Source organism: Vombatus ursinus, unplaced genomic scaffold (assembly GCF_900497805.2).
Source record: "Vombatus ursinus unplaced genomic scaffold, bare-nosed wombat genome assembly UNPS02014158.1, whole genome shotgun sequence".
Lineage (NCBI taxonomy): Eukaryota > Metazoa > Chordata > Mammalia > Diprotodontia > Vombatidae > Vombatus > Vombatus ursinus.
In genome coordinates, this window is record NW_020953936.1 from 8,261,907 (window position 1) to 8,272,848 (window position 10,942).

The following is a 10,942-nucleotide window of genomic DNA, read 5'->3' on the forward strand; positions in this document are numbered from 1 at the left end:
TCAATCTCTTGTGTCAGATCTATATCAATTACAATTTTTTAAGGAAATAGATTCAAGAGAACACATCTGAATTCGACTTAGCTAAAAAATATTTCTTAATTGGAATTAGCTTCTGTGATAGTCGTATTCGACATTGATGTAATATTTGTTTTGTACTTTTACTCCTACATGTCAACAGTTGAAATGCATTAGTCATAGAAAACATCATTTCTGCAGATCTCTAAAATTAAATTTCCACAGTTTGGAAATGACAAAGTATCATAAACTCTCTAGGATTTTATTACTTTATATAGCTTCCAATCCTTTGATAATTTGTCAGGAATATTTAAATATCACAAGTGATACTCACATGCAAAAACTCTATACCTGTTCTGCCATGATCTATGACTTAGCTGAATTCTAATACGCTTTGATTCCTCCCTCTCCCAACTTGGGACACTCTCAAAACCTTCTTTTTTTTTGTCAGTTTAAAATTGTTTAAATTAAGAACTTAACAAATATCAAACATTAAAATTTCCATATATAAAGAAATGATTATCACATATGAAAGTATGAATTTCTATCACATACAGTTTGTTTTTTAAAAGTATATATTAAATTTTACTCTGTAGTACCCACACTACCATTCTTGTCTGACTTACCTTCTATATTTCCTTCATTTTGTGTATTTTTAGAAATGTTTCACTGGCACTCTCTTCTTTCTTTCTCTTCTCTCTTCTCCTCCTTCTTCTCTTCTTCTTTCTCCTCCTCCTCTTTCTTTTCCTCCTCTTCTTATTCAAAGCATCATTATCACTGCCACATGCTGATTGTGTGACCCTGGGCAAGGTGACTTAATCTCTCTTTGCTCTAGGTGACTCTCTAAGACTATATGGTTTGCAGAGATGTCAACCTACGCTGGTAGAGGGAGTTTCTTCAGCTGCAAGTTCTCTGATGAAATCCCAGATCCAGTCTCTGTTCCCATCTATTATCTCTACCCTTCATTCCTCTCCCAGGGAAATCTCCAAGTTAGTTTTCAAATTAGTTTTAGTCATATTTATACGCATACATTCACATTCCCTTCCAGTCTCCTTCCTTCTCTGTGAAAACACTACCATTCAATTTTACTCCCTCCTGTCCTTGCCAAAATGGGGCAATGTAATCATGTTTGTGATATTTGGCCTCTGTCAGTGACATTGCTCAGACTCAGTTCACCTCTCTGGGCGTCTCTGTACAAAGAGAAATTTGGACTATAGCTATCCCTTCCATGTCACGGGGGTTAGGGGTGTGTACCCCCACAATTTGGAAAATCTTTATGAAATTTTTTGGCCCTCCCTTTGTACCAGAGAAGAAGTCTGAATTTTTTTTTCTTTTATGGAGTTTTTACAGTACCTTATTGTAAAATTTGGCTTAGGTATTTGGTCATAGGCTATATGCAGGTCAATGTTATGTAAAAATACTGCGGCTTCTGCAACACTCCCCCAAAATTCCCATTTACAGTTATTTCTTATGCTAACCCCCGATATATTGAAACTGTGATGGGGAAACTAGAGATGTGGAAGGGATATGTGTATGTGACCTCTCTGGTTCTAACTGTATTCCCATTACTCAAAGCTAATACTTCTCTATGATATTCTCCATTCTGCCCTGAAAGCCCATTACTTCACTGAGGAAGGGGTGGTATGGTGACACAGAACAGAAGGGTACTCTATTCTCAGAATATATAGTAGGTAGGGATAGAGAAGATGGAGTGGAAATGGTTGTTAAACATCTCTCTCTGGCACAGGCCAACACAGCAACACAATGGTATATTCAGAAAGCAACACCTACCGTTGCCCAACAGGCTAAGATTTCTACCAGCGTCCCAGTGGTTACTCCAACCAAAAGCCATTACTTTAGAATGAAGGCATGTCTCCTCTGACACTGCCATGACCCTGGGCCCTCATCACCTCATACCTTCTGATTTTGGTCTTCCTGCCTCAAGTTTCTTTCTACTCCAGTGCATCCTCTACTCAGCTAACAAATGGATCTTCCTGCAGTGTGCGTCTGATCATTCCCCATCCCCACCCCTATTTGATTAACTCCAGTGACTCTCTGTTGCCTCCAAGATCAATTATAAAACCCTTTGTTTGACTTTTAAGATCCTTCATAACCTGGCCCTTTCCTACCTTTCCAATCTCCTTACACCTTAGTTCCTTCCAGGTACCCTGCCCTCCAGTGACACTGGCCTCCTTGCTATTTCTTGAACAGGGCACTTCATCTGGGTGTTTCCACTGGCTGTCCACCATGGCTTGAATTCTCTTCCTCTTCATTTCTGACTTCCTTCAGGTCCTAGATATAAGCTCACCTTATACAAGTACCCTTTCCAATCCTCCTTAATACTGGTACCTTCCCTCCAATATTATCTCCAACTTATCTTTTATTGTCTTTTGCTTGTAAGTTATCATTTGCATGTTGTCTCCATAAGATTATGAGTTCCTTGATGTCAGAGACTGTCTCTGACTTTCTTTGCCTCACCAGGACTTAGCACAGTGTTGAGTATATAGTAGGCTCTTAATAAATGTTTGTTGACTTGACTTAATATGGAATTAATTCCAGTTAGCAGTGACTTAAGGTAATGATTGATTTTCTAACAATTTCAATGGCATAAGTTCATAATCTAAAACAGATTTTCTCTAAATTATCTAAAGATTTAATTCAAACATACCTGCAGAAACCTGGGCAAAAGCCGATCTGATTCAATTCCCACATATATGTGCACCAGCTCCAACAGAGAAAGGGACTGGCAAAGGCGCATCACAAGTCCAATAGCATAGAAAGTATCTACCATAGAATCTGTCACCAGAATGAAAAACATAGTTACTAAAAATTATAGAAAAACATAAAACTGGACACTAAAACACAAATCTATGAAATTTTTCAGAAAGTATTTTTACTGGCTATTTGTCAAGTAAGACTGACGCCCCAAGGTCTTATTATTGAAGAGAGGTATTCCTGAGATCTTGAATTACAAGTTCCAACAGACCCTCTGCAGATAGTTTTTTACACATTGCAATAGGAGGCAGCTAGATGGGAGAGTAAATAGAGCACTAGGCCTCTAATCAAGTAAGGCCTGAGTTCAAATCCTGCCTCAGACGCTTATTAGTTATGTGACCTGGGCAAGTCACTTAACCCCTGTGTGCCTCAGTTTCTTCATCAATAAAGAAGGGATAATAAAAGCATCTACCTCCTAGGGTTGTTGTAAGGATAAAATGAGATAATATTTGTAAAGCATTATGCCGACCTTAAAGTGCCACATAAACACTAACTATAGCGTTATTATAAATATTAACAATCATCATCTTTATCATAACGTTAAATTACTATTATCATTTTACAGGGATGGAGAATATTTCAGAATTAAAACTCTTCATATTCAATAGTCTTCACATTCAAAATTTTTAAACATCTTAAGAATCTGTGAAGAAAAAATGACTAGAGAGCTTTGTGCACTTAGCGTGTCTTATTCTTCATTTTTACATGCTGTAAAAAATAATTCTCATTTCTCTGAAGTATAGAAAGCATTTACCCCTTGACAACTCTCTAAAGGGGCAGGATAAGTATATTTATACACATTTTAAAGATGAAGAAACTGACTCAGAGACATCCTTTATCACTCACTAGGGTTCTCCTTGTTACTGTTGTTGTTTTGGCAGAAATGTGCATTATAAATGCTTGTTTATAGATAACTATACAACCCCAACATTATCATGGCATTGTGAACTATGCCAGTATTTACCATGTGGAGCCCAAAATGAAGCTAAACTATTGTAGTCATTAAATTATCCATTTTTAAAGACCTGAAATGCTGCCAAAAACTAGTGTTTTTGCTTTTTAGGAAAGCCTATTTGTTAACATTAATGATTGAAGTGTGTTCATGTAATTAGTCATCATAGTACATCACCTACAAATAATGAATCGTTTTTCCAGTGAGAATTTGCTACTAAGGACCAAACCAAGGCCTTAAGAGTGGACAGTAAGTCTTTCAGAATCTGAGGGTATCAATGGCACTGCTTCTGGTTGCTTGACATATTTATGCATAATTTTAGGAAATAAATTAGATCTAAAAGATCTGACTAGTTAATGATGTACTTGGGCATGCATAATTAATAATACCGAGTTAGAACTGAGTTCTCCAAAAGAGATAGGAAGTCAGCCACAAATCCAAAATTGTATACGTATATAGTTAGCTCTCATTTTAATTTAGTTTCAAGCCCAAAAAAGAATGGTAAGATGTTGGATGTAGTAGAAAGAACTTGAAAGAAGGATGCTTGTGTTCTAGTACTATCTGTGCCATGGGCTATGTGGACAAATCACTTAAACTCTCTGAACATCACTTCCTTCATCTGTAAAATAGGGATACTATGACCTCTTGGGTTATAGCAGAGGTTCCCAAACTTATTTAGCCTACTGTCCCCTTTTTAAAAAAAATTACTTAGCACCCTCCTGTAAAATCTACTTTCTTTAACCCTTTAATGGTTTTTAAAAAAAATTTGCATCATTTCAAATATATATATATAATTTTTAAAATGATACATCTTAAATTTAATAATCTGTTGTAAATTTGAGGATTTTTTCTCTGCATTGAAATTTTGTTGATGCAATATTGTGTTATATAACCATACAGTATTGTATTATAAACAAGTCATTACATGCACATATTCTTGCCTATTCATTCTGGACTTCCTGACAATGCATGATATGCTTGCCTGCTAACACATGCTTGTTAAGACCTGTCAGCAGATTTGACCACTGATTGATTATAACTTGCATTTTGTGTATTTATTTGGAAAATAATGTGATCATTATGACTTAACTCTGTTACACAACAGATGAAACATGTATGAATGGTTTTTCAAAATTTTCTTATCTTTTTTCCTTATGCTTCTACTGTCCCCTTATTTTTATTCAACACACCCCCCCAATTGCACTGAGGCTACTACCACCCTCCCTGGATCATTCCAGCACCCCCAAGGGGATGGTATCACCCATGTTGGGAACCTCTGATGATACACTAGATTGGAATCAGAAAGATCTGAGTTCAAATCTTACCTTAGACACTTAGTTGTATGACTCTGGACAAGTCAGTTAACCTCTGTTAGGCTCAGATTCCTCATCAAAAAATGGGAATAATAACATCACTGAACTCACAGGATTTTTGTGAGGATCAACTGAGATAATATATATGTGTATATATATACATATATATATGTATATATAGTGCCTTGTAAACCTTAAAATGCTATGTAAAGTATTAAATGAGAGTATACAAAAAGCACTTTGTAAATGTAATGTAAATGTGAGTTATGATTATAAAATGTTAACTTCTCTAGGCCTAAGATTCTTCATTTGTACAATGAAAATTTAAATGATTACTCCCTTCTCCTCTTCCCCCAAGGGGAAACCAGATAATTTCTAAGGTTCCCTTTAATTCTGTCAATGAAAGGGCTGTTGGGCAGAGGGCCCAATATGCAGTTTTAATAATAATAGCTACCATTTATGTAGACTTCCCTATGTGCCTGGCACTGTGTCATGCACTTTATAATTACCATGTTATTTGATCTCACCAAACCCTGGAAGGTAAGTGCTATTATTATTATTCTCATTTTACAGTTGAGGTAAACAGAGGCTGAGCAGCCTGACCAGAGTCACACAGCCTAGTGCATGTCTGAGTTAGGATTTGAGCCAGATCTTTCTGACTCCAGCTCCATCACTCCATCAATGGCACCACCTAGGTGTCTTGATTTTATGCTGGCAGATTTCCTGATCAAGAGGTAGACACATAAAACAGTTGAATTTGATGGACATTAAGGGCAAAATAAAAAAGTTTGACTTTTGAGGAAAAGTGTAGTAATTGACAATATGCTTGTGAGAGACATTTAAGGTTAAAAGGTGAGGAGCACAGAAATGAAAAATGTGTGATATGAATATGTGAAAAGGGTAAACATTAAAAAAAATAATCTGAGGCTCTTACCTTTCCCAAATGAAAAAAATCTGACTGTCATATTTGTAAATATCCATGAGTGTCCACAGAACTGGATTAAATAATAAATGAAAAGGTAGGTATTCATCCTATACCTGTGAACACAGAGAAGCTTAATTAAAATTTTTATTTGGAAAAATTCCCAAAAGATGGAGGAAAAAGCATAAGAGTGTTACCCTTTCAGATTTGAGTGGATCACTTTGTACCTTGTAAAGGAGCTAAAACTTTTGAGTAGGCTCTTTCTCACCATTCAAAAGATACAAGACTTTGAGTAGCCCATTTTCATGTGAAAAGACCAATAAAGCAGTTGAACTACAAGTAGCAATAATAAATTTAAGCCCTGGGTATAGACTGACTCTGTAACTTTTTCCCATTCACTTATTTGCATAGACTAAGAGGAGAGGCTTAAAGTTTTAAAAAACTGGGTAATCTTGAACTCCAGACTAGGTTTGGTGATTTGAAGTTTATCATCATTGCCTGGTTTTAGCCTAGTCTGCAGTGATGAAGATCTGGGAAATGTACTAACAAATCACCATGAGTTAGGAATAGGTCATTCACTAGGGCGCTCAGAAGGGTTATTGAATGAAGGTTAAACCTAAAGGGCATTGTGTTAATGGGATTTCTTAGGCCTCTAGCTTCTTGCCTGGGAGATGAGAAGTCTTAGAACTAAAGTACCAAGGTAGCAGAAATTTATCCTTGTTCTTTCTGAAAGAATAAAGCAATAGTCCAATCAAGGATAATAGCTGAGGCCAGAGGAAGAAGAGGCTTATGAATAGCAATAGAAAGCCAACCAGGGCTCTAGGAAGGTTGCTTCATTTTCCTTGTGGGGACCAGAAAGTCAAAATGCTTATTATGTCTTTATAAACAATGTTAACCACAGGCCTAAATGAGTCTGAGTGTACTAACTGGGAAAAGAGAGCAATTGAGGGGAAAATATCCCCAGGGAAGAGAAAGATGGGAGCTAGCATGTAGGTGTTTTGCTAGAGTTAAGATTCTGACTGGGGGCTCAGAGCTAAGAAAAGAAAAAGAAAAAGAAAAGAAAAGAAAAGAACAGGTCCTTTGATATAACTTTCATTTACATCAGGAATTCTATATGATGAAAAGGTAAACTTTTTAAAAAAATTATATGAGAATCTTACTTTTTTCCAAATAAAAAAAAATCTGTGAGTATTGATAGAACTACATTATATAATAGATGAAAAGGTAGGTATCCTATAGTAGTGGTCAGTAGTAGAGTGAAGAAAGGGCAAATAGTAGTGGTTGAACCCTGCTTGCCCTATTCCATAAATACTACAAAATAATTGTCCTAGAGGGATCATATTTGTTTTTGCCTCTCAAAAGAAGACCATTCATTTGAAAAATAATCCTGAATCCACCTTTCACTTTGTTACTCCAAATTTCACACCAATTTTTGAAGGGATTCATAACAGGTAGTACTATTATGTTGTTGATATTGTTGTTCTTCTATTACTATTGTTGTTGTTGGCAATATGCATTCTTCATTCATTTCCTTTTTTTTCTAAGGGGGTTATGAGATTAGTCTCTTTTTGAGCCACCATAGATCTCCTGAAGTAAGCTGTAGTATGGGACAATGAAAATAGCAATGGATCTGGAGTCAGATGACCTGGGTTTCAATGCTGACTCTGCTGCATACAACTTGTATTATTTTGGATAAGTCATTTATGCTCTCTGGGCCTCAGTTTTTCATCTGTAGAATGAAAGAATTGAACTAGATGATGTCTAAGTGCCTTCTAGTTCTAATTCTATGAGCCTCTGCTTTTGCTGTTATGGTTAATGGTAGTAGTGGCAGGAGTCATAATTCTTGACAACCTGCTAACAGCTTGGGTTTGTTTAAACGCAAATATTCTAAGAACATTGCGACATTATTTCATAATCCTTGATAAATGTCTACTCTTCAGTTCACTGAGAATTTAGTAAAACAAAAACATTTTCTAAAGTTGTTACAACTAAACAGGGACATTAATACTTTAGAAAAGTCATGCTATGAAGACCGGGCAAATAAATACCTGTTGGAACCATTCCTAGACTGGTAAGTATTGAGTTACATAAATAATTGCCTGGTTTATGGTTATGATATGAAGACATGGAAGAAAATGCATACATATACTCTCAGACACAGTTGAGTGTTGTTAGATTTGTTGAATTACTTCTTTTCCTCTTTTAAAATGTTTTTTTTTCTTTTACAATGGATTGCAGGGTAAAGGGATATATTCAGAAACAGATGTAGGGTAAAAAACAAAAGGTATTAATAATTTTAAAAAAAAGATAAATTGAATAAAGTCCCTAGATCTGCTCTTCGCTACCTGTGTGACCTTAGGTAAGTCATTGAATCTTGTTTTAACTATAGAGGGTGAGCCTAGAAGGCTTCTAAAGTCCCTTTCAGTTCTGAATCTATGATCCTAAGAACTATTGATTACACATGGAAATAAAAAGGAGTTGTAATTAAGAACATCTTTAAACAGTAGGAAACACAATAATCATACATACACACACATATATATGTCCCCCTAATATATACATATACACATAAACTACACACACACACATATGCATACATGGCTTTGGAATGTACTACATTTTTATTTTTCTTTTTAGTGTATTTACTCTCCGGCAACAGTGGAGGGAGTTTTGATAAGACTGATATGAAAACAATTTTTCATTTATTAGTCATATATGAACTGAGCAAGGTAGAAATCTCTCCCTCCTTTCCTCCAAAACTCTAAAACACAAGCAAAACACAACCTGGAAATCAAGGTGTGCCAAAGAGACAGCATAGTACAGTGAAAACTACCTGGATTTGGAATCAAATGACCTAGGTTTGAATCACAGCTCTGCCCTTTACTTCCTGTATGACTTTGGAAATCGTATCATCCTATTATCCCTTTATGGGACTCAGTTTCCCCATGTGTAAAATGGGAGGGTTGGAGTAAATGGCCTCCATGGTCCCTTCCAGCTCTAAATCCATGATACTATGAGAAATATGGTAATCAAGAATAGGCTATGGGGTAAAAATAATTAAGACATTTATTATAAGAGTACAAAGGAAAATGGTGTGGTAGCAGTTATTGGGTGACAGTGTAAACTGGCAGCTGTTATCCTGGACGACCCAACCAGGACTCCAGGACTCCAGGATTCCAGGACTCCAGGACTCCAGGACAACAAGGGCTCTATAGGAAACTTAGCTTCAGATAAGTTCAGATCTGGATAACAAGGGGCTTGCTTGTGCCCAACCTTCGCTGACTCCCTACAAATGACACAGTGACTAAGCCTAAAGACCATTATTTCTGAAAAATCTCACACTCTCTGCTTAACCCTAGCAACAGTTTATTTTGTCAGAAGTATTAACTCCTCCTCATTCCCCCCTTCCCTCTCCCCCATTCCCAGGACCACTACTTCCTCTAGCTTTCTTGGCCTAAAAGTGCAGAAAGGCTGGAGAAAGCCCAACCTGGAGGATAATGAGAGACGGCGGGTTGTCAAGGGGTATGGATGATAGGTTTTGGAACTGTCAAGAGGCAGGAAGCCTCTTGGCAACTTACCCTGATCCAAGATGCCAGTTAAAAGTCTGTGCTCTAAGCCTGTTTTGGTCTGCTTCAACTCATTCTTAGATTTCATTCCTTTCTCTCATGCCCCCTCTTTCCAAGCTATATTGCTCATGAGAAGGCTACTAATAATTTGGGGACTCCGCAGGAGGGGCCGACGTTTTCTCCCTCAAATAGCTTAGCCCAGCCAGTTCCACCCCACCCCGCTCTGCCCTGCCTTGTCTTGCTTGCCCTGTCCTCTTTTCTCCTCCCCTTTTCTCCTGGCTTCTCCCCTACCCTCTCCCAAGCCCCCAAAGCCAGACCTGTTGCGCCCAACTCAGGGTCGAGCCGTCACTGCCTCGGGCTCTGGTGGCTCTGTTCTGCCTTCCTCTGGGGAGGAGAGGAGTCCCGGGTAGGGGAAGAGGTGGAGCGTCTAGGGCTAGTCCGTGACCCCGCCTCTGTCCTGGGCTGCCCAGCCTTGTCTCCTTTCCCCCACTTCCCTTAGTTCCAGCCCCACCGGGAACCCTCTATGCAACTTGTGGCTGCCTTCAGCCTCTCTACCTTCCCCTCCTCCACAATCTTTAAGGAAGGACCTTTTCATTTTCTTTCCACTGCACCCCTCCACCTTTCCCACCAGCTGGACTTTTAGCGCTGGTTTTGTGAAAGCTGGCATATCTCTCGCCCTCCCCGCTCCAGAGGAGGGAAGTTGGCTCTTCAGTGTCTAACAACAATTTAAGATATCTTCTGTGAAGGGATCTCCAAGGTCCCTTGCAGGACTAAATCTACGATCATGTGATCCCATGTATGGGCCCCCTATATCAGGGCGTGCAATGGCTCCAAATCCCAAATTCCCTCTTTCCTCTGGGATTCACTGGATTGTGAATGGTGCTGTTATGTAGTTATTTTCTCTGAGGAACTCAGTGCATTTTACAGGAACTGAGAATTTTTCTTTTGATGGATTGTCCATCCAAAGATCTTAAGTTGAGAGAGGTCCCAATTCATCTTTGGAATCTGGGAAATCGTAAGGGCTCTGAGTTAAAACTGTTAGGAAGTGGAAAGCAGGTACTGGCTAAAGAACACCGTTTCAGGGCCTTTAAAGCCATTTACTGTTTCTGACATGGGACGTTCATTCTCATTCTCTCTCTCTCTCTCTCTCTCTCTCTCTCTCTCTCTCTCTCTCTCTTTGTCTCTGCCTCTGTCTCTCTCTCTCTCTCCCTTCCTCCCCCCACTGGTTGTACCCCTAGCCTTACAATGCATTCTCTCCTCAGAGTTGCCTCTAAGAATCCCTAGTTTCCTTCAAAGCACCAAAGTTGCTAGTATGAGTGACTGTGAAAATTGGTGGTGCCCTCAAGGGTAATAAGGGAAGTTCAGAAGAGGGGAGGATTTAGGGGAACTGGGAGTTCTA

At 38.3% G+C, this 10,942-nt stretch overlaps 1 protein-coding gene across 3 annotated transcripts in view; it reads right to left on the bottom strand.

Moving 5' to 3' along the window:
• The window catches only part of HACD4 (3-hydroxyacyl-CoA dehydratase 4), a 39,414-nt gene extending 29,466 nt beyond the window's left edge, over positions 1-9,948 (bottom strand). For 2 of the 3 annotated variants that reach the window (XM_027859084.1, XM_027859082.1), the window contains exons 1-3: positions 9,861-9,948; positions 5,990-6,093; positions 2,684-2,811 (exon numbers count right to left, since the gene is read on the bottom strand). In XM_027859084.1, the coding sequence (XP_027714885.1) occupies positions 2,684-2,811; positions 5,990-6,086 (225 nt within the window). In that variant the 5' untranslated portion in view covers positions 6,087-6,093; positions 9,861-9,948. Of the gene's footprint in view, positions 1-2,683; positions 2,812-5,989; positions 6,094-9,555; positions 9,714-9,860 lie in introns of those variants that run through there. The other variant, XM_027859083.1, reaches the window with a different exon arrangement.
• Positions 9,949-10,942: the final 994 nt, after the last annotated feature.